This window comes from Anabrus simplex, chromosome 4 (assembly GCF_040414725.1).
Source record: "Anabrus simplex isolate iqAnaSimp1 chromosome 4, ASM4041472v1, whole genome shotgun sequence".
NCBI lineage: Eukaryota > Metazoa > Arthropoda > Insecta > Orthoptera > Tettigoniidae > Anabrus > Anabrus simplex.
This window is the reverse complement of record NC_090268.1, coordinates 334,594,793-334,619,965: the sequence shown is the minus strand read 5'-3', so window position 1 is coordinate 334,619,965 and position 25,173 is coordinate 334,594,793. Positions and strand designations below refer to the sequence as shown.

The following is a 25,173-nucleotide window of genomic DNA, read 5'->3' as shown; positions in this document are numbered from 1 at the left end:
ACCTCTGGGCGTGGCAGATAATCACGCTAACCACTACACCACAGAGGCGGACTTGAATTTCTCTGCCCGTTTTACTTTGTCCTCATTGACCTGTAGATTTCTGGGAGCTGTTTTGGTCTATGTTATGAACTGTGTTTTCTCAAATGAAATCTGGAGACCTGCCTTAGGCGCTTGCATCTGAAGTTTTTTATTTTTTTATTTTTGGCTGTGTCAAATGAATCACAAAAATTCGCTAGATCATCCGCGAAGTCTAAACAATCAATGGTGGATTTCATTCATGAGCCACCTCCTGGAACAGTTAAGAATAGATTAGAAGGAACAGTTCCGTCAATAAACACCAACAAGTTAAAGGTGAATATTTAGAGTGTTTTAATTAAATGGATACAAGAAAGTATCAGTGAAGGATACCATTTATTTTAGAGGAAGCTGCAGTCTATTACGTGACGGATATCACATCATCCTTGTTTGTGTATGTGATGATAATAGGAGGTTTTGTCAAACTCGAGATGAATGTGATCTGGAGACCGATTTTCTTTTAACCAGCCAATAGCAAGGTGTGCCCCAAGCAGGGCGGAGCTGCTGATGGCATACCATATAAGTGAGAGCTGATAAGATTCGAGCACATTCGTCAGGGCAGCATTTCTTTCCTTGTCTGCGTCTACACACAACAGGGTGAGTCATTCAATCTGGAGAAAAATACAATTAATGACTTTTTGAAATTAATTATTAATATAATCTGACGGTTATCTTATATTCAGACTCTCATAATTCTCTATATTACTTAGGACATACATTTTTATGCACATATAAAAATAAGTTTACAGTTTTGATATATGAACTGGAATGTTTGGGGGCATGCAAATTCACATACTTTAAGTGCAGTTTTGTTTCCTTTTGAATCGTTTGTTGCTATTGGTCTTGCCGTGTTATGTCATTGCTGATATTAATATTATAGTATTTTTTTTTGATGGAATAACGTCCCGCAAACTGTGGCATATTATTTGGTGATGGTGGGATGGAAAACGACTAGAACTGGGAGGGTTACGGTCTTGACTTAATTAATGTAAAACTCCAGCATGTGTTTGATTTATAAATAGAAAATCACTGCAAAACTTCTTCAGAGCTGCCAATAGTCTGTTCAAACCCACCGTCTTCCGAGTGCAAGCTCGCAGTTATACGGCCCTAACCACGCAGCCGTGTCTGTCGGTCGAGTTTTAGTTTCATAGGGGATTCGAAACGCAGCGACGTGGCATTTCATTTAAAATCTCTTATGCATTGTTTGGGATTCGAACCGCGGCATTCATGGTAAAATCCCAAGGACAATACAACTCGGCTTCAGTGCTCCTCGTGTTGTTCCCTTTAATGACTTAGAGCACTGTAATCGACTCAGAGGTGTGAAAACTGTGTGTTATGTGAAATGTAGGCTGTGTTACTGAGGTGTCTACTTCTTTTTTTTTTCTTGCTACTGGCTTTACATCGCACCGACACAGATAGGTCTTATGCCGACGATGGGATAGGAAAGGCCTAGGAGTTGGAAGGAAGTGGCCGTGTCCTTAATTAAGGTACAGCCCCAGGATTTGCCTGGTGTGAAAATGGGAAAACACGGAAAACCATCTTCAGGGCTGCCGATAGTAGGATTCGAACCCACTATCTCCTGGATGCAAGCTCACAGCCGCGCGCCTCTAACCGTACGGCCAACTCGCCCGGTGGTATCTACTTTAGAGCATGTGTGTGAATAATTGTGGATGTAATTGAGAAGTAAGAGAAATTAATGTTTTTAATTTCTTGTAGATTTTAATAAGCACCGAGATGTCAGATTTTGTTCTTCAGAAGTTCTTTAACTTACCGAAAGCCACCAGCTTGGAGTTCAGATATCTAAACACCCTCAAGTGCCTCGGCTGAAATCGAGCCCGCTATCTGAGGAAGGGAAGAACCTCATCCACTGAATAAGTGGACACGGTCTATATGGTATATACCATCCCGTAAATTAGACACTTGGAGTGGAGGTCTGAAAACTACTTTAGGTATGACCAGTGCTGTATTTTGTTTTCGTCCCTGTCTTTCCTCAGTTGTCCTTGTATGTATGTATGTTTAGTTCTCAGCCCGAAGGCTGGTTGGATCCTCAACAGTTCCGCCATCAGCTGTCATAGATGGCCTAGGCATCACTGAAGAGGCGTACTAGGGAAATGAGGAGTGAGGTAGTTTCCCGTTGCTTTCCTCACTGAGCCAGAAGTTGCTATTACACATCAGTCTGCCAAGCCCACTGAAATGCATGCACCAACTGACCCTATGAGCAATATTTTCACACCATTCATAGCACAGTTGTCCTTATGAAACCGATTTCACGGGATCTCACCATTTGAAGTATAATTGATATCACCGATGACAAAGCTTGGTATCTAATTATGAATAGCTGAGCTGGTAACAAATATAGTGATTGATAATAGAAGTCTCCCAGACTTGTACAACATGTTTCAGTGGGATATGAACTTTCCGACGTTATATAAAAATTTATTTTCGGCGCATTACAGAACACCACTATTCTGGAATTTCTTAGATACACTCATCATTTCACCTCAAGACATCACTTAATTATTTCTAGGTCTCTCCTCCGGGTTCCGAGATCTGGTACATCTCACCATTTCACGCCTTATGATCATAATTCGAGAGTTCAGTCATCGATGTCTTCGAAAACCCGTAATGATAGTCAAAGCTGTTATGCGTACTTAATATGATTCTACACTAGTTCTGGATCAGGTAATGGAGACTTAAATAGGGCGGCTTAGTAAAATAAATGATCATGTGTATCATACGGATTGACAGAGAATATATTTTCAAACTCCGTTTTGTCCTGTAAAATTATTTAAATCTTGAATGTTGATGTTTATTTTGACGTGAATATCAAGTTATACACAGTAAAACTAATTTCTCTCAATTCCTTTAACGTATATTCTTCATACATAGACGTATATCAATACATAAATCTCCATTACAGCGTGCTCCCTTCAGCAACCATTCCCTGCTTGCAACTAACATTGTGACCTCTTCTACATCTATGCCTAGTTATCTCCTAATAATTGTAAACCAAATATAACCATTGCCTTGTCGCTTGGTCTACATATCCTCTTTTCTCGAGTACATCATTCATCTAGGTAATCATAGTTATGTTTCCTCCATCTAAGCCTTTATATCATTAATTCTAATCCCCTCTTTCCATTGTTCACACCTATCTCGTAAGTTTTTTTTTTTTTAACAAGTCCAGTTTATAAATAGAACACCTCGTGACTACCTACGTAGATTTCACACCTCTTCACCAATTGCCTTTTTCAAAACACGTTTGATCGTCTGCGAATTCATTAAATTAGCTTCGTTACATCAGGATTAAATTTCTCTTATGCAGAACCATCACAGAATAACCTAAGAACTTTAAATGGACCCTGTTGTTTAGTTTCGTATTCTATACCCAGCATTCAACAATGATACTTTTCATTTCAAACGACATCACTTTAGAAACTGCTGATTTTCATTTTCATTTTTTTCACTCGGCCTATTTGCTTTCATATTCCGAAACGTTGAACTACAAACTTTCAACACAGTCTGCCATTAACACCAAGTCATAAGCTTAAGATTAAATTGCTAACATTTTAACTAAATTAGTCCAACCGTACGATTTTAACATTTTCAGTAAAAGTTACAGGTGAAATGTTAACAATAAACACCACAACTAATCAGAAGCATGACCCTATCAGAAGATTACATTTCAACGCACCCTCCCTGTCAAGATAAATGCCTTGTATTGGCTGTAACAACTTTACCATAATCCCTCCTCAAAGCTTAAATATTTTCCCTTGATAGCATAGCGAAAACCTTTTCCAGATCTATGAGCTATCGACTTAACTGTTTTGTGCAATTTTTAATTACACGGGTACGTACAGAAAATTTGGTCCGGAAAACTTCTTTTTTAGTCTGAAACCGCTCATATCTTTTCTATGCAATACCCATGTAAGGTGTTTGTTTGATATATCGATCAAAGAAATATCTCGATGTACACTGTAACCCTTCCTGTTAATCGAATTGTAGATCGAAACAAATTTCTTCCTTTGCTCTACGGAAGGTGCCTTAGTCAAATCCCATCTTAATCTTATTTGTCTATGCAACCATTTTATTAACACATTACCCTTATGTTTCAAAAGGTCGCTTCGAAATGCGTCTACTATGGCTTCTTTATTGCATACAAGTAAAGATACTTTTAATACCGTTGGTGATACTACTTATGAGGAGATTGTTGTTATTTCGGTCATTAGTCCGAAGACGGATTTGATGCACCTATGCATATCATTCTGTTCCCTGCAAACCACTCCATACTTCCCCGCCATTCTTACCACTTCTTTTCCCTCAGAACTCAACTAGACCAAACAAGTGGCCGCGTGGTTTGGGTCACTGTCGACAGCGCTGAAAATGGTTTTCCGTGATTTCTCATTTTGACGTCAGACAAATTTCGGGGATGTACCTTAATTAAGGCCACAGTCGTTTCCTTCTCACTTATATCTATTTCCTATCCCATCGTCCCCATAAGACCTATCTGTGTCGGCGTGATGTAAAGAAAACTGTAAAAGGAATAACTCAATTAAAAGTACCGTGAGAGGCTCAAGGTGTTTCTTATCAATCTCTTCAGTCTTGAGAACAATATCACAAAATCGTTCTCTTTTCACCGCATTTATATTGACAGTCAGGCTGCTTTGGAAGTTGAAGTTGTGATGCGTTCTTGGTCCTGGTTAATTACAGGGTTTAGGATAGACCGCAGCCTTTCATCTTTATTGGTAATATTTCGTTTGTTATCCGGCGTACCCAGTTCTTACTTACTTACTTACTTACTTACTTACTTACTTACTTACTTACTTACTTACTTACTTACTCGTCATCTTGACTCTAAAACCATCTAAGAGCCTTGACCTACTTTAAGACGATCGTCCATTCTTGTCTGTCCACCGCTCTCCCTCTCCAACTTTATCAGGGCTTACTCCACATCCTCCATTCATCTCAGTCTTGGTCTTCCTACTTTGTTGCTTCTTTCGGGTTTACTATTCAACACCCCATCTAGAAACCTGATGTCATCCATTCTGTTCAAACGGCCACACAATGTTAACCTTCTTCTTCTAGTATATGTAACTAGCCTTTCATGTTTGTAAATATTTCGTCGCTCATTAGGCCTATTAGTTTGTCATTGCATCCTCCATTAATTATCCATAGATGCCTCTCAATATCTTTCTTTCCCAAATATTCATTATATCCGTTTCTGAAGAAAATGAATGAAAACCTACAACCTGTTTTCCAGTCTTTGACCGGGTCTGGGATGTAATGAATGAATCATGTATAGGATATTAGTACAATAGGGTCGCCATTCCCAAAGTGATTTATTAATGATTGATAGATGCTATGAAATGATAATGGAGTGTGTTGCTGGAATTAAAGATGACAGGGAAAACCGGAATACCCGGAGAAATCCTGTCCCGCCTCCGCTTTGTCCAGCACAAACCTCACACGGAGTGACCGGGATTTGAACCACGGTGTCCAGCGGTGAGAGGCCGACGCGCTGCCGTCTGAGCCACGGAGGCAATCTTTTTCTTATATCAATCAATCAATCAATCAATCAATCAATCAATCAATCAATCAATCAATCAATCAATCAATCAATCAATCAATCAATCAATCAATCAATCAATCAATCAATCAATCAATCAATCAATCAATCAATCAATCAATCAATCAATCAATCAATCAATCACTACTGATCTACATTTAGGGCAATCGCCCAGGTGGCAGATTCCCTATCTGTTGTTTTCCTAAGCCTTTTCCTAAATGATTTCAAAGAAATTGGAAATTTATTGAACATCTCCCTTGGTAAGTTATTCCAATCCCTAACTCCCCTTCCTATAAACGAATATTTGCCCCAATTTGTCCTCTTGAATTCCAACTTTATCTTCATATTTTGATCTTTCCTACTTTTAAAGACACCATCCAAACTTATTCGTCTACTGATGTCCTCCCACGCCATCTCTCCACTGACAGCTCGGAACATACCACTTAGTCGAGCAGCTCGTCTCCTTTCTCCCAAGTCTTCCCAGCCCAAACCTCGCAACATTTTTGTAACGCTACTCTTTTGTCGGAGATCGCCCACAACAAATCGAGCTGCTTTTCTTTGGATTTTTTCCAGTTCCTGAATCAAGTAATCCTGGTAAGGATCCCATACACTGGAACCATACTCAAGTTGAGGTCCCACCAGAGACAAATATGCTCTCTCCTTTACATTCTTGCTACAACCCCTAAATACTCTCATAACCATGTGCAGAGATCTGTACCCTTTATTTATAATCATATTTATGTGATTACACCAATGAAGATCTTTCCTTATATTTATACCTAGGTATTTACAATGATCCCCAAAGGGAACTTTCACATTTTAATTTGGGACATGATTATTGGCTTGTCTTGCATATTTATTTTGAATTTTTGCTCACTGCTCTGGATTTAAAAATTGGACTTAGACTGTAACATCTGCTGCCAACAGCAGTCCTCGCATTAATGTCTTGCTTTACTTCCTTCTTCTAAGTTGTCAAGAATCGCAGATAATTACAACAGTTCATTTCTTAGAAACGCATGCTGCATATAGCCACTAAGCTTGATTTATGTGCCACTTCTAGTATTTGCGTAATTACTTCTTCGATCGTTCTCACCGACCATCCAAACATTACGACGTCATCTGCATAATCCAGACATTGCCTTGCCCTGTTGTATATAGTTCCTCCAGGATTCATTTCTATGTTTATTATGACGCTTTACAATAAAAGTTTAAAGAAGACTATTTACAACGCATATCCTTGTTTTAGACCGCCCCTGATTTGAAATGCCTCGGTCAACAGTCCCTGAATTTGTACTTCGCTTTCAGAATTTTCTAATGATAGTCCCACTAGTTTTGAGACGCAAAATTATTTTAAGGTTTCTTGTAAGAACCTTCTATCCACTGAGGCAAATACCTTAGACCTTCGCGGCCGGAGAGAAGCACCAAGGATATCAGCATAAAATATTCATGTTGGAACCTATTGAACCTTGATGTGCCTGTTTCGGTTAAGTAAATTTATAACATAAAAGGCAAGGGAATAAATCAACGAATAATAAATATAAGTGAAAGTTAAATTCATAACATTTTGCACCCACTAGCGTAGATATTCTCTCTACTGTGGATCGTCCTCTCATAAAACCACGTTAGTAGGACACTAATACCTCTTCTGCATAAGGAACTAGTCCTTCAAACAGTATATTAGTGAATATTTTGGAACAGTCATTCAATAGAGAAATTCATCTATAATTTTGCATTGAAACTTGTCTCCTGTGTTATATATTTGAACCCACCTCACGTTCAACATTGTTTTCTAATGCCTCATTTTTAAATCTTCCACTATCTTTCTTCCTGTGTCACTAGTTGTCCATACTCTACATCCATACATTGCCACCCTCTACACAAAAGTGTCCAAAGGTAATTTCTAGTACGCATATCTATGTTGGAAGTAAGAAACTGTTTTTTATTGTGGAAAATCTTCCTTTTTGTTGAGCTATGGTTGTTCTTCTACCTCAGTAACGATATTTGTTTACTTCCTTTAAGAGTACGTTCCCGAATCTGGTATTTCCTGCATCACCCGTCACCTTTCGGCTTCATTCATTGTCTTAGAGATTATTTATATTCTTTTTTCACTCCTCGTTCAAGACACTGCTGTATTGAATCCACTAATGTGGCTGGCATATGCTTTCATGTATTTTATGCAGGTTCCTCAAGTTCTCCTTACAATTCTGGTCAACTTTGATCTGTCTCAAAGGAGCCCTAAGTTGTTCATCGTTTTCTGCCTCTAATCGGTACTCCTTTTCTTTATATCCAAATCGACCTGAGCTAAGTCATCAGTCGTTGGCCTTCACTCCCAAGGTGGCGATTTCAATCCTAATTAAGATCGGTGACATTTAAGGAAGCTTAAGGGAGTCAACATTGTGTCATTAATTTCCGACATGCTAATGAACTTGTGGAGGACAAAACCCTGACACCCGGTATCTAATCAGACTGCTAGCGGTAATTGAAATGGCGTATGGCTTTTAGTGCCGGGAGTGTCCGAGGACATGTTCGGCTCGCCAGGTGCAGGTCTTTTGAATTGACTCCCGTAGGCGACCTGCGCGTCGTGATGAGGATGAAATGATGATGAAGACGACACATACACCCAGCCCCCGTGCCAGCGAAATTAACCAATATTGGTTAAAATTCTCGACTCTGCCGGGAATCGAACCCGGGACCCCTGTGACCAAAGGCCAGCATGCTAACCATTTAGCCATGGAGCCGGACGCTAGCGGTAATAATGGACTGGGAATAAAAATATTATTTAAATGGACATCTGTGGAACGAAATTTGGCTAACGCTTAAGGGATTTTATAAGTAGAAAGCGATATCTATGGCTGGGATTCTACGTCAAACTAGATGTCTCTAAGCTATGATCAAGATATCAGCAATATAATAAAATGGGAAAGCTGGAATATAAATCTCAGATCCAAAAGTGTAACATCATTTCACTAAGAATGAATTAAAGTAGGACTGACAATTTGACCACAAACACTGGTGCCATACACATGAGTTAAGATGTGAGTAGGTGAAGAAATATTGTTAAACGAGTTATTAAGTATGGGTTGAGTCTGAGCATGGGAACAAGAGGATAAATTATGCAGGTATCACATCTGCATCAAATGAAGCATTAGGATGAGGTTTACTGTCTGAGCAGGGTGAAATCAATTCTAGACGGTATGGGAATGCCATAATATTGGGAAAGATAATTTGCTAGGAACGATGGAAAGAAGTGGACCAAAGAGTAAGACGACTGAACAACAGAAATGAGTAAGCACAGAGTGTGAGAACAAGAGAACACTGTCCGAATGATGTGAAGTAAATAAAATAATGCCAATAAGTAGTGTTCGGGTCACGTACCTGTAAGCTTGTATTCTGGAGATTGGTGGTTCGAATTCCACCTTTGACAGCACCGAAGATAATTTTTTCCGAGGCCTTCCACTTTTACAAAGGCAAATGCAGGAACTGTACCTTAATTAAAACCATGCCCACAAAGTACACGTACTCCTTGTACAAGCTCTTTCCCGTCCTTGAAATTCCAAAAGCCTTCAGTATATTAGTGCGACGTTAGACCTCTAGCAAAGAACAGTAAACTAAAGATTGAATGAGGCCGATAATTTGGTAGTTAATTGGGGATAAGTAAGGAGCTATTAGTAAATTACTTTTTTCTTTTTCTACCGCTTTTCCCACATCTGTGGGGTCCCGGGTGCGATCTGTGACGCACATGTGTATTTGACCCTCATTTACGGCCGGATGCCTTTCTGACGCCTATTCTATATGGAGGGATGCAATCACTATTGCATGTTTGTGTGGTGGTTGGTAGTGTAGTGCGTTGTCTGAATATGAAAAGAAAGTGTTAGGACAAACACAAACACCCAGTCGCCGGGCCAGAAGAATTAATCAGAATCGATTAAAATACCCGACCGGGAATCGAACCTGGTTCCCTCTGAACTGAAGGCTTCAACGCCGACCATTCAGCCAATGAGTCGGACAGGAGCAACTAGTAAATAAAACAAATAAAGTTAATGTATTATAGGCAATTAAAATAGAAAAAATATAGTCCTTTCAAAATACTATGAAGAGACAAGACAATACAGACCGAAACTCAGGACATGGATAAGTGAGATACAATTAGAGTCGAAAATTTTTATCTTCACAATTTTAGTTATTAAACAGAGAAGTAAATAGCCCACGGAGAACAAAAAACTATTCATAATCACCTGATGAATGTGTGAAGGTAGGTAAAGGAGGGACAATAGGTGTAATAAATTATGAGGATATTCAGAAGGAAGGATCCAACGGAAGACTTAGTTTGAACTATACCAAGAACTCCAAATAGTATGTGATTAATTATTACACGATACCAACGGCAAAGATTCGTGAGATTGTATAGGTAAATAAAGTATGTTGAATATTTTTTTGACGTTTCCCTTCTTTTGGAAAGATATTGCCTTATTAACTAAAAGACAACCAACTCTATGTATAGTTAATATTACAGTAAATGAATACGTCGCACCGACACAGATAGGTCTTACAGTGACGATGGTACAGGAAAGGCCTAGGAGTGGGAAGGAAGCGGCCGATGAATTTAATTAAGGTGCCGCCCCAGCATTTGCCTGGTGTAAAAATGGGAAACCACGGAAAACCATCTTCAGGGCTGACGGCAGTAGGATTTGCACACCCCTAACCCCACGGCCAACTCGCCGGGAAAAAGTAAAACCGACACCAGTGTGGTCCTAATTTCAGTCGGTACTACCGCCGTTTGAGCTATAGTGCCCTAGGTCATATTTATTCTGTTGGAAAGTTATGGGTTACATAATTAGCAGGTTTACTCTGAGGCAGTTTTTCTGTGATTTTTGCTGTTTTATACCTACATTATTCTTCGATATCATCCACGAATTTACAGGGTTTCTCTGTGCATGGGTGTACTAAAGCATATAAGGAGAGTGTAAATAGGACTACGAATCTGAGTGATATTGAAAATGATTATTGCTCCTTTCAATGCCCATCTTCTTGGTTAATTCACTAAGCTCCTCCACAATTCCCTACTCGTGACTAGCTTTCTGGCCTCGTTGAGATTGAACTCCTAATAAAGATAATCATGAACACATTGTGTCTGAACATCGACGCATTGGTCCGCCTTTGATTCTCTTACCCTCCAGGGTCGAATGCATCAATTTCCTAGGTAGCCAATAATCTCGCATGACCCAACTACCAAAGCTGGCTTATGCAAACATCTCGATCCATCGAGTTTGTTCATAATCTTGCCTTTATCTCCTCGTTTATTATAATCCTCTTGCCATTATTCCCACATGTTTACACCAGAAATCATTTTCTTAAACCCTCATGTCTGTTACTTCCCAATTATGAACAAAATATTCTCAGTACCCCCGCCCTCCTGTCCCTACAAATTTCATGCCTGTACAGCAAATTCCGTCTAAAAAAGAATCAACGTAAGAATTCCTTCTTATAGAATATCAGTAACTAAAACTGTGACTTCGTGTAATTAGCACTGTCACACTTTGATTCGATTTTAGTTACTTTAACCCCATTCTGAGAAAATACACATTATACGTAATTTGAAACGGTCAACTTGTTCCAATCCTGATTTCAACCTGACGTTCAGTCATCGTGCAATTATTCCCAAAATGACAATACTTTAATCTTGAAAATGACAATTTCCATATTATACCTTAAGTTACAAATTTTAGGCTCCCAGGTATTATACTGCAGGCTTTGAGCACAGTCTGGTATTAACACTAAGTCGTCAGCATAAGCTGAAGAAACTTACTTCACCTCCTGTAGGCGGAATCTCTGTCTTCATTTTTTAAATATTCTTCTGTAGGTGATTCACGTAAACAACGAATTATAGGGGTAAGTGATTACAGCCTTGTATAAAGACTATAATTACTTTGAACTTAGAAAGTATTCTTATCAAGGCCACGGTCGATTTCTTACTGTTCTTTCTCTTTTCTGTCCCATTGTCGCCACAATACCTGTCTATAGCAGTACGACGTATAATAGGAATAAACAATATTCTACCATCAGTTTTCACTGTATTTGGTAGTTTCTGACTTCTTATTCTTCATTATAATTTTCTTAACTTATAGGGGTCGGCAGTTGAGTGGATCTGGTGTAGGTTTATGGGATGATGGCCTGGCATGATGGGATTTAATCATTATTGCGTGTTTCTGTGGAGGTTGATGGTATGATTTGTTGTTATATTTAAATGAATACAAACAGCCATTCCAGAATATAGAGGAATATCATATAAAATTAAAATTTCCACACTGCCTGCAAATCGAACCTAGGTCCTTCTGAACCGAATATCAGTATGCTGATCTTTGACCTGAGAAGCCTGATTAGGTATTTCTTGACTTTAGTTCGATATTTCATTAAAGGAGGTATTTTAATCACCTTAATTCGTAGCAGTGTACTTCAGGGGTAAATACAAGTAGTATTCCCGAATCACAGTCCATTTTGTTCGAATAAGCAACCCAAATTACAGCATGACGGACTGGCAAAGCCGCTGTTATAAAATATCTGCTGTTTTACCATCACACTAAGTAGGACTAGTTGTTTCCGCTTCAGTCCATTTGTTTAAAACTGGCTTTCAGGTGCGTTCACCGCGTACAAGACAGGTGCATTTAGTGTAGAAACATTTAGCTTTGGCTGTTACTTTAAGATAACCAATACATGCTTATTATTCTTGATTACAATAGTACTATAATGTTCATAATATGAATACTAAAAAGTCCGTAATAATAAAAATACATCACGTCCGTTATGAAGCAGAAATGCCAAGATTATCAGTTGGAGGCGACTTTGACCTAGATATCTGAAGCTGTGCGCAGTATGTGAGTGATTATGGAGCAAGTGAGAGCGTCTGCCAGCGTTGCATCGAAACATTGTTATAGTTTCAGTTTACAGTAAAACCCACCTTTAATTATTATTAAGAACTACACGGTATTATTACGTACATGCACACCATAATACTAATAGTAATTCTTACGAAATTATCGTAATATATCTGACTTACAACAGTTACGCAACATCGGCGGTAATTTTGGTGGAAGGATGTCCGCTTCACTGCGCGGGAGTTGTCAAAGAATCCTCAATCCCATCGACAATCGGAGACGATGAGAGCTCTCCCTGTGGGTGGGGGCGATATGCTACATCCACGGTATTGCCAGCCTGTTTTAAAAGGTGGCTAAACGGGAACACAGGTGATTTCATCTTGATGGCGTGGGTTGGTGACCAGATGTCCCTTCGCTGAGTCTGGCTTTATTTCAACTTAATTGTGCTAAGCTCCTCACTTTCACCTCATCAAACTGACCTCCCTTGGTCAATTCTTGTTCTTTTTCGACCCCGAAGGTATTAGGTTTGTGAGGCGTAGGGAGCCTTTCATTTTCACGCCCTTCGTGGCTCTTGCATTTATTACGATGATTCCTTCATTTTTCCAAGTATTGGACCTCTTCCAAATTTTTCCTCTGATTAGGGTTATATTAAAAGATTGTTGCTCAGCTGTACTTCCTCTTAAGCAATCACCACCACCACCACCAGCAGACGACGTAAATGCCCCAAATCACAACAGTGGTATAATGAGAGGGTACAAACTACTCAGGGTTAAGCGACATCGGACGTGGTTACTTTTTGAATGCCTGCAACAAACTCTCTCTCTCTCTCTCTCTCTCTCACACACACACACACACACACACACACACGCTCGCACACAAGGGAGAGAACTGAGAGCATTGCCCTTACAACCAGTAACACGCATACACTTGAATTATAAGTCTAATACTGAAAATTTTTGACGATGGAAAGCTGCAGTCAGAACGTGCACCGTGCCAGCGTTGTCTGGAGCATAAATGCTTTCTCTTGTAAGCCCAATACACTGCACCACATACACAGGTTCGGAAATCAGCCTCCTTCTCCTGTTCGCCCCATGGTGAGAAGGTACAGGGGAAGAAATTCAGATCCCGGAGAGAGATGCTTCAATATCCCAGGTACAAGATCTGGTTGCAAGAAAAATCTGTAATTTCATTGGCAAGAAGAAGCCTCTCCTAGTACCTGAATTTTATGTTTTATATTTAAAAGATTAAAATAGAAAGTAAATTACTGACCTCGCTCCGTGGTTGTGCAGGCTATACAACCTCAGGATGTGCCGTTTTAACCACATGCCAGACCTCATGCCATTCTTAAATATCTGTCAGTATTGGGAATCGCGAGTTTACCATTCCGTTAGGTTCGCGTCCTAGATATGGTGGGTTTGAATCCCACCATCGGCAGCTCTGAGATTGGTTTTCTGTGATACCGGTATCTCATTTTCACACCAGAGAAATTCTGGGTCTGTACCTTAATTATGGCCAGGTCCACTTCCTACCCAATCCTAGACCTTTCCCATCCTTTCGTCAACGGAAACCTTCAGTGTGTTAGTACGACGTTAAAACACTAGCAGAACAGAAGTATCCGGAATCGAACCCGGCCTCCAATGACAGCAGCTAAAAACACAAATCGTTATTCTACGTAGGTGAATAATAAACATTCGGGATATGACATTAGTAATTCCACGGAATGCCCATATGCTAACCAACCTTTTTGCATTGCCTGCAGTATACGCCATATTGACTGAATTGGACGAAATTTAAAGTATTTTCTTTATTCACTAGATGACCTATGCTGCTCCGTAGTAATCGTTATAAATCGGTCATATAACTCGTCTTGATATTCCTGTCGTAGTCACATTGTTTTCCCTAACCTTTTCATTGGTTTTATGATCATTTTACAAGAAGTGCTTTATGGTATGCTGCAGTTCGTAGTAAGAATTCATCCATTCTAACGTCATCATGCCGTCTATTGGTAAAAATCTATCTATATAAAGTATTCCCCTTTTTTATCCTGCAGTTCTTGATGTTAAAAGCTTGGTGTTGTGTCGTAGAAGTCAATGATATTTTTAACCGCAGTTCCTCAATATAAAACGGTTGTCTTGTGAGCTCATAGGTTAGTCTCGAACGAGCTATTTTTGCCAGGTAGAGAACTTTTTAAAGATACATGTTCGTAACTATATCTATTGTAGCTAGATTATCCTTCGATAATGTCTAAGACGCTTGTCATGAAAGGATCTGTTTGTACGTAGACTTTTATTTTCTCTTAGCAGCATGCAAGTTAATAGGAACTCTCTGCAATCTGTTGAATACATTTGGAAGCTGGGAAAGCTTAGAAAATCAAAGGGTATCTAGCAGGGAATAGTATTCTTGCATGATCAGAGGAAGTGTATACTCTCTGGCTTGACAGGTAGTAATCAAACATGGCTGCATGCAATGGCATTACTAAGGATGAAAATAACATGTATCAAAATATTAATGAAATTATTATTCGCTTAGCAACCTGCTAAGTACAGAATGTGTTGCGTGTTAGGGTAAGCCTTAGGCTTCAATTATTGGAGTGATCATTTAATTACTTGATGTTATTATTACTCAAAGTTGGCTGATCTTAGAAACCTATCAATGTCTCATGATTCACCGGCAGGTAATTCCAGAGAGAATTAAAAAAAAATGTAACAAATCGGTCCGGTAGAACGGACCGACGGATTTCCCGAAGCCGTTTCTAGTAAACTCTTAGATATTCTGTATTATCACAACATATTTTGACGAACATACAGCATTACACTTGAAGAACTTCTCGTAACTGAATATACCTTTTTCCCTTCTCTCAAACCCCTGCGAAATACAACCAACATTACCTCTACGCCATGCACAACCCAGAGACATAACTTCAAGAAGTAGATGACTGTTCGGGGGCACCCAGTACAGTACCCACATCAAATTTCACTTCATTACCTGAGTAAATTGAACTTCAGAACACAGGCAGGGTGTCAAGAGCCGTTTTTCAGTATATTCCAACGAAATGGAAATTAGTGCTAGAGAAACAATCAAGTTTCGGTTAAGGTAAATCCGGGACAAATGCCGCTCCGGTAGAGATGCCGCATACACTGTAGCTAAAGGTTCCCATCGTTAGAGCTAGATGGCAATATGTGTGATTTTTCAGTTTCTAAGGAGGAACTACTGTCTGCGAGTGTGACGAATTTGCTCGTATATTACGCCAATTATAGCCGATATCTTGAGGCGAATACATGTTTCCTCCTGACAAAGTTTTTCCGTGTGTTAATTTATTGTATATTAAGTTGGTTTCAAATGCTTAAATCAGACGTTTTTAGCACAGTAGAAGTATAAGTACAACTGTAATTGAGAGTAAGCTAATTTTGGGTCATGATAGCCTTGAGGTATGACAACAGGAGGCTGCGGCGTCTCTCCCTGATAGTTGGAAGAGTTGCCGCACAACAATCCGGCTGAGATGCCTCATTGCTAGCAGATTCTACAAGCGATCTGGAAACATTCAATACAATTCAGAGTGTACCGGTATTTTATTCGAATATTTTATCGTCTCATGATTCTTAATATACACAATCTATTTTATTGCTTTCATTGGTAACATTATTTTATTATATAAAATTATATTATTTTCAGAAGTAAAAATTTGCGACATGCCTGCTCAGTATAAAAGTAAGGGCACTGTTAAAAGACCTCAATGGACAGGGGAAAATTTAAGAGAGGCTGTTAAAAGACTGCAAGCCAAGGAAATACTGATCAGGGAGGCAGAATGATACTACAGGATTCCGGAACGAACGCTGAAACTTAGCCTGCAGTCAGGAAATCTGGAAAAAGGCTCTCTGGGTCCAGCAGGTATAGCTACTTCAATAATCATCAAAGTCAAAATGATATTCTAAAAAGGATGACTGTATCCAGTGTTTGAGTTACAACCAATGGCTGCATGAATCTTGCTCTACATATAACGATTGTTGCAGCAAGGATGCGTCGTGCTGACCACACGGCCCCTCGTAATCTGCAGGCCTTCGGGCTGAGCAGAGGTCGCTGGGCAGGCCAGAGCCCTTTCAAGGGCGTTAAGTGCCGTGGGGTTTTATATAACACAGTGAAGAATCCTTTGCATATGCACATTCATAGTATACCGAAATTAAAATATGATTAATTTAATCTTGTAAATTATAATAAATTATCAGATAGATTCGTTTACCATTGAATGATTACATTATATGGATATAATTGTCTTGTAGTACGTTCTAATGTTCGGTTATATTAAAGTTGAAGAAATTGGCTTAAATTTGATTTTGTCATTAATTATTTTACTTGCGACATCTCTCCCGAGCAAAGTCGGCATCTATACCCGGATTCCAGGGAGAGACGCCGCTGATGCAACAATTCCTTTGTTCCCTCCTTTCTCCCATTTACTTTCAATTACCAACATTTTGTTCATCTCTGATCAAATGTACATGTTTTCAAGCTATGCTCCACGAATTTGCAACAATTTTTAGAGTAAATATACCGAGATATAACAAAAGACATAAAAAGTGCGGCAACTCTACCGGAATTACCTTATGTTTCATAGATCTAGAGAAGGCGCATGGCATAATACCGAAAGATAGGATGTTGGCCATTCTCAAAGTAAGTTATTACAAGCGATCGGAGATATTTGTGTTGACGATTGGGCAGTGCTGATAACTGATGGCTTTGTTGCCCTATGTTCAAAGTAGTTGCGTATTTTAGAGAAGGTTGTAACCTTTTACCATTATAATTTATGGTTATGGATCATTTGCTGAATTGGAAGAACTCATTATTGTTGAAATCTAGTGTTCAGTATGCCCTGTCGATTACATTGACTTGGTATTAATGGCAGTCAGTGTTTAAAACTTCCCGGCTAACATCTTGGAACTTAAAAGAGAATTTCGGAAGTGCTTTGTTTATGCACACAAGCTTGCAGACTGAACGTTAAAGGACGTATAATCAACAATTAATAATATACGTATTCTTATTGTTATTATGTTATTATTTATAGTAGTTAAATGATATACCATTACTGTTTTCAGTTACTGATCTACTTGCCGTTTATAGTGTCTACTTTTAAAAAACCGATATGCTAATAAAAATAATACTTAGTTAACATTGCTACGAAAGATTTTAAGAGACACTTTGTATTAAAATAGTGTCCCACAGTGATTCATCAAGCAACTGGAAACCTATGTTCGTAGTTGTCATAATAAAATATAATTTAATACTACCATTCAATGCCGAGCTCGAACAACTTCTCTTGGAAGCAGAATGACAAATTCTGTGAGTGCTCCCTAGGGTTGACAGTTTATTTGGTAATGTGACAGGTGAATGCAAATTTACGATAGATAAGTGAACCTAATGCTATGAATATAAAATTATGATAATAATCCAAAGTATCTAAAAGAAAACGTGCAATAGGGACGAAATGGAGATCTCATAAGTACAAATGATAATGAAGGAAGTCCTTAATAACATCGATTACGATCTTAACCAACGTGGTGTCATGGATGACTTCCAAAAGATGCGTTACCTCAGTTTTGCTTACAATTAAATCCATTCATTTTTCTGAATGACAATTAACGCATGAAGTATGTCATGACGGATTTTACCAAATTTCAAAATATATAAAATATGTAATTTATTTATGTATGTATTTATTTATTTATTTATTTATTTATTTATTTATTTATTTATTTTATTTATTTATTTATTTATTTACCTATGGCTCTACTTTCGGAGTTGTTTTGAAGACATATTCGGCTTGCCCCGTACAGGTGTTTCTATTTGACACCCTGTGCGTCTGGATGTGAGATGATGGTTACAATGAGGTAGGGAGAGGATGAAACCTGGCGTTGGCACTCAGACTCCTCTTGTCAAATAACACGAAGTAGTCTGATCGAGGATTAACGTCTCCATCCGACTGACGAATCACCATCAACAGTGTGAAATGTTCACTCTCCATATGAACACCGCGGAGAGTTTTGGAATTGAATCCAGGCTTTTGGCAAGCAATCTGGTTTGTAAACATTCTACACCACCACATCTCCTACCCTGCCGGCTAACATTCTGACAGTGACATGTTTTCCCTAACGGAACTCAAATCGGCTAACCACGGTGTCAGATCATATAGACTTGACGCCTTACCAATCATGGGAGAGGATGGCTACCTAGTTGTACTTCCTCTTAAAATAAAAATCACCACGACCAATTAACCAACATGGCTACCAGCTGGGCATTATTGTACTATCAGCTACATCATAGCAATTATTAATGTCGTCGCGACCCATCACTACGAAATTATCATTTGGAACAAAAAATATTAGAAATGTTTACTTCTTCTTCTTATTCTCTAATGACTTAGATATTAGGGACACGGTAGATACAGTTTTATATTATTAAACAACACAGTAGATATCCCAAAATCTTGAACATAATGAACTCATACACGTTAAGCTGATAACGATTTAATATCAGGTTCTCAAAATTTAATTCACAACATGACCTAGCATTATATTTTAGGTGATTTTAGCTGTCCTTTCTAAATCATAAGATAAATTAGAGGTGGAATAATTGTATTTATCGGATGACAGCATGGTCACGGATATAGTTAATTACTTACATGTTAATTAAAACAACATTCCACAGATCGGGTACTCACATCATCCAAGCTGCGTCGTCGGCTATCCCATATCTTCCCTCGGCACCTTCCTTGGATTTAGGCCATGTTAAATATTAGCGTTGTCATGGTGAAATTGGCACATTATTTTTGCCTTATTTTATGCATCTTCTTCGACTTAATTATATGCTCTTAGACTAATTGTTACTTTAAATAGCCAGGCTAATAGATATTTAGTTCAAATCACCGTATGTAGGCATTGCCGTATATACACCACCTGACAGCACCGATCCACTTGTCAGTATGACGTTGCAATCCATCTGGCCTGGATATACGCACTTATTCAGTTGGGAAGGGTGTCATAAAGCCGTTGTATCCTCTCCTGAGGCAAGCGTCGTGAAAGATTGACCAGAATTAATCCAAACTTCGTGGATGTGTAGAACAGTGTGTCAACAATATGTGATTAGGATTGCATGGAGATAGGTTAGATTACACATAGATACAGCAGGGTCCTATCTTGTGCGACTGTCAAGTGTAGTCAGTGAAGAGCTGTCAAACAAGATGGAAATGTAAACGTAAGTGTCAGTATGCCTCGTTGACTTCAAAGGGCGCAATATCAGCATGTGAGTGAGTTCGAACGGGTCAGAATGATAGGTTTTCGGGAGACGGGTTTGTCATTTAGTGACATTTCGACTCGTACAGAACATGTCGCTGCGACCGTGATGCGTGAGTGGAAACAGTGTTAAGAAGAGGATCGGGCGCACCGACAACCGGATACTGGGTCACGCAAAATGACCACAACACGGGATGACGCCTATCTTATCCACATGGCTATAACGGGCCGTATATTTTCATCAACAGTGATGGCTTGGCGCTGGAGCACTGCAACCGGTGTAAACCTCTCTGCATAGACGGTTAGACGCCGTCTGATGCGGATTGGACTGCTTGCACAAATGCCAATGCGTCGCCTTTCATTTTCCAGAAGCTACAGAGGCCTCTGAACAATGGACACGATCACGGTAGCACTCTTCATTCCTACATAGCTGTTCACTCCGATGTCTTGTGCGAACTTCTGGGGAATGGTGTCCTTGGTATTTGACGATGCCGTTTACCGTCAATGTAACCCTCAGTAATAATAATTATCATCTGCGAGTGGTGTCAATTGTGGGCCCTACGTCTTATGTATATTAATTTTACCAGAGATCTACATTGTTTTACACGTCGTAGAACACCGTTGTAGGGCATCTTATCTCTCCAGGTCACTTTAATATTTCAATGCAAACACAACATGTCAAACGCCTGAATTATTTTATGTCAGTCTTGTTCATCGTCCAGGAATCTGAGGTACACGGTAAAATGTCCGGACAATTTCATGAAGAATTCACAAAACGGAGGAACAAACTGAGTTTGTTGGTGCTGAGCAATTTGCTTATCTACATAAAGGCAATCCTGGCTTATTCTTTTCTGCCCTTTACTGTGTTTGCAATTCTGTAACGCAAATATGAACAAAATTTGCCCGCCTTGTGTCCATGATCGTTAAGCTGTTCATGTCTGAACGGTTTGACATCGTGGTTAGCCGGTTCGAGTCCCGTTGGTCGAAAACATTTTCACCATCAGAATATTGGCCGGTAAAGGAGGTGGTGGTATACAATTTCAAATGACTAAATTGCGCGCCAAAAAATTGGATTAATTTCCAAACCTACCCGCAGTGCTCATGTGGAGCGAGGGCATATGACGCTGTTCATGGTGATTCGTCCGATGGATGGGGATGTTAAGCCTTGAGTAAACCCCTTGGTGCTATTCGACATCAGTAGGCTCTCTTCATCTCTACTATCCTACAGTATATCACGTCATTCATTTCATCCCATTAACTCCTCTGATGAGGTTGACGTCAGGAAGGGCATCCGGTCATAAGAACCCGCCACGAGAAATTCATCTCACCTCATGCCCGACCCCGTAGAGAAATAAGACAAGGACTGGACAAACAAATTGTTATGAATAAAATTACAATATTACAAAACCAACTTAGTTATACTGTTTCTTGAATCACGAGGTTGATTATTTTGGCCTGATTTTATTTATAATATTACCTAATTGATGAATGTATGTCTGTTTCAACACCTTGCAGATGAAGGCCGTTCTGCTCCTGGCTGTTCTTGTATTGTGCTATCTTCTAGATGCGTCACAGGCTGTATGTCCTGGCGGTGGATGCGGCAGGCACGAGCTGAACGAAGAATGTACCGAATGCTACTCATCGTGTGAATGTGAACGTCAGAACTGCAACCTATGTCAAGGAACAGATGCTTGTTGTCAGTCCTGTTGTGACAATAGAAAGCGCTGTTTGGGCCCAAGGTGCAATAACCAATGCGACTGTCGTAAATTAAGTTGTTCAAGCTGCAGTATCAACCAGAACGAATGCTGCGATGCTTGTTGCAAATGTAGAACAACTAAATGCAATAGGAGTTGTGGAAGTAGTTGTGGAAGTGTAAGTTGTTCTTCCTGTCAACAATCTCCATCGCCATGCTGCAACACTTGCTGCGAGAAAACTGAGACGACGACAACAACAACAACACGACGCCCTGAACCTGTGATACAACCTGCTACCTGTTGTAGTCCTAATATTACGCTACCTAACATAACAATAGTCATTAACCAGTCTCCAATTACTATAAACTTTACTAGTCCAGCCGTAAATGTGAACAATCAGTGTGGAAACTACAGCACTGTGCAGGGAAACGGCACACACGTGATATACGTATACGCTAATTCTACAGTTTGTCCAAATAGGACTTGCTGTAGAATTCCATGGAGAAGGCCTTGTATTCCTACACGGATGCCACCATATTATTACTGTCCACCAAGTCAACCTTCTTTCCAATGTGGCGCTGCCTGTTATAATCCTCCAACCCCACAGCCGCCATGTTACCCCACCCAAACGTGGCCCTACTACCAGTGTCCTACTGCAGGCTGCTACGGCTATGGATGTTACCAACAGCAGAATACTGGCTGTTTCCCTATTCCTCAATGGCCTTATTTCCAGTGTCAAACAGAAATGTACCCACTTATAGGTGATGTGTCTTATGGCAGTCCAGTTTATGCGATGCAGGCACCACCAGTCATGTCGATGCCTCCATCTGGAGGTGGTGAACCAAAAGAGGGTCCTATGGGTGTGTCCGTACCCCTACCGCAGCCGAACATGCCCCCACCTTTTCCACCCTCAGGCGGTTCGTTTTTGCCTCCCTCGGGTGGAGGAGGTTACTACCCGATTCCCCCACAATTCCTCAGACCATAATGTAAACTATTTTCTAACTCCAAAATGTGCTGAAATCCTTCACGCAATTGATCCATTTCATGATCAATTGAGAGAGAAAGTTTAAAGCGTTTAATTTTATACTAACAGTGTGTAGGATTTCCGAAGTTTCTTGTGTAAAGATGGTATTTTATGTACAGATCACCTATAAGAAGACTTAAAAATCGACTGCAAGAAAAATCTCCACCTTGTTAGAACATATTATACAAGAATGTGTAATTTACATATACTTATGAGAAAACGTCTTGAAAAAGGATACTTGGGTAAAGCAGTATCTAATGTTGTGCAGGTCACTTATAGGAAAATATTCTTTAAAAACCCTGCCATGAAAAATCTCTGTATGTAGAAATTAAGAACACGAATCTTGGTAAACCACCATATCACAGAACTTACTCTGAACTTGACTAGAACGTTATTTATAGAATGTATGCATGTGGCGTTTATAATACACTAACAACAAAATGTTCGAACAGTCCATCACATGTACATGTGAAGTTTATATTTACTGTTAATAAATAGTCTCGAAAATATATCATATAAGAATATCTGCCTGCGTTGTTGATAAAATCATTATGACAAAATGTAGAATGCGATTGATTTTTACCTGCTAAAATGTGTCTTTAAAATCTACGTGCCTGAACTGCCTCTGTTTCAAGTTAGAATATTGATATACAGAATGTTGAAAAACTACATGTAAAATTAGATACAGAAACAAGAAAACATTAAGACAAACTTATTTTAGATAAGCTGAAGTCAGCTGTTGGTGCTACTGTAAATGTTCAGATTGTTTCCTTGGGCCCGTTTATGACGATTGCTGTTACTAGAACAGTATCACCTTAACCCACATGTCTCGCAGATCATGGACGAGAAACTCAGAAGAAGACCTCGTCCTAAGCAATGCTGTAGCGCGCAGCTCATATCAGCGGGTACACATTCCTATCTAAAATAAGTTTGACTTGGTGTTCTCTAGCGCCTGTGTCAGTTTCCGCAGATAGTTTCGCGATACCATGTGTATGAGTGGAATCTCCATTTATGCATCAAAATAAGATTTACAAGTACAAACAAGTGCAGAATTTAAAAAAGCCGTGCCAATATTTTAAAAATGAACATTTCATCAAATATTTGTGTTTACTTCAAATGTCATATTTTGGTATTCCTAAACTATTTCTGCACTCTCAACTAACAGAAAACGTTTGCTTTCATGGACTGTACCGCGGGTGTGTTTATTATGTATACTGTTATTAACAACTGATTTGTCTTACTGCAGGCTAACGTAATCGGCGTATTGTTTGTGAATTTATTAAATGTCTTAAGCAGGGGTCACATCTTCTCAAGGTTCCCATTAAAATGATTATTATAATTGCAGGATATTTTTTATATATTCAAAATATTACCTGTTCTATTATGTTATATTGTAGCATATGGAATCCAAGACTACAACAAACTTTATGACTGCTTCTGTTTTGAATGGTTTTTGAAAGGAAGATGTCTTTTGTTCTCGTCTGCTTCCTTTACCTTCTCATTTCCAATGCTAAGTCAATGAATAAGCGATCTAGCATTGATTCCTAACATTGATTTCTACCTGAGTGTATACTTGATTGTATCATTTTGAAAATATTCTTTTTTGTATTAAAGTGTGAAATATAATATGTATGAAACTTGATAGTGATGAACGAGGAGAAATACTCAAACGATGGCAATACATTTGAAAATTATGGAAATATTTTGAACTCAGCAACTCATTTAAATGATGAGAAATGTGTTTCGTTGATCACAAGTCACTTAGCAAGTTTCTCGATCTATCTATCTATCTATCTATCTATCTATCTATCTATCTATCTATCTATCTATCTATCCCATTCAAACGCAGTGTGCATTACGTTATACACAGCCTTTTGTAATTTGTTACTAATAATTCGCATGTGTTAAAACTTTTCGGAATATAGCGTTCGTGCATGCAGACTTGTCTATTTTACACTTGAAAACATAATGCTGTCTATCAGAACTCCTAGTAAGTAGAGAAATAAATGAATACCTTCTTGCAAACCGGACAGAATATACCAGTACGCTATGTTTTGTAATACAAATCATTAAGATTTTACGGGTAAAATACTGTTACTGAATTTCGCAGAACGATATGCAATATTAGATATGATGGGCTCTTGCCGTGTCAAAAAAAAAAAAAAGCAACGGAAAATTCTTTACGTTTCGCAGACAATTTTGCTCCGGGTCTTCAGAAGAAAATACCCTCTGTTCACGAGGAAGACTTCTCCAATATGGTAAGTATTCATAATGAATATATGCAATTTTCCTTCTGTACAGTATACTGTCATAAATTGCTACAAAAAAGGCAATGACACCTGCCAGTCGTACTATATGTATGAACACTGAAATACCATCAACACAAATAGAATTATTAGAAATATTTGTGGAACGTGCTCTTTTTTGCCCTTTCCAAATGCCAGATTTCATTAAAGAGGTATAAAAATTCATGACTGACGGAGTTGTCTATCTATCTCAATGTTTTCATTCCCGACCTAAAGGGTAGAATAGATCACCAAATGGCCTCACTCTCGGATTTCTCATTTGCACACCCAGAAATTCTAAGGCAGAAACACTATACTGTTGAAAGTTCTCATTCCCCACCGTGACGGGGTGGCGCAGGCCACCAGAAGCGGAACAC

At 39.1% G+C, this 25,173-nt stretch overlaps 1 protein-coding gene across 1 annotated transcript; it reads left to right on the top strand.

Annotated features, from left to right (window-relative positions):
• Positions 1-612: 612 nt before the first annotated feature.
• LOC136872702 (keratin-associated protein 10-12) lies at positions 613-24,123 on the top strand. The gene is made up of 2 exons (XM_067146527.2): positions 613-672; positions 21,309-24,123. Exon 2 carries the CDS (start codon positions 21,309-21,311, stop codon positions 22,470-22,472), a length of 1,164 nt encoding a protein of 387 aa, XP_067002628.2. The 5' UTR covers positions 613-672; the 3' UTR covers positions 22,473-24,123.
• The last annotated feature ends 1,050 nt before the right edge of the window (positions 24,124-25,173 follow it).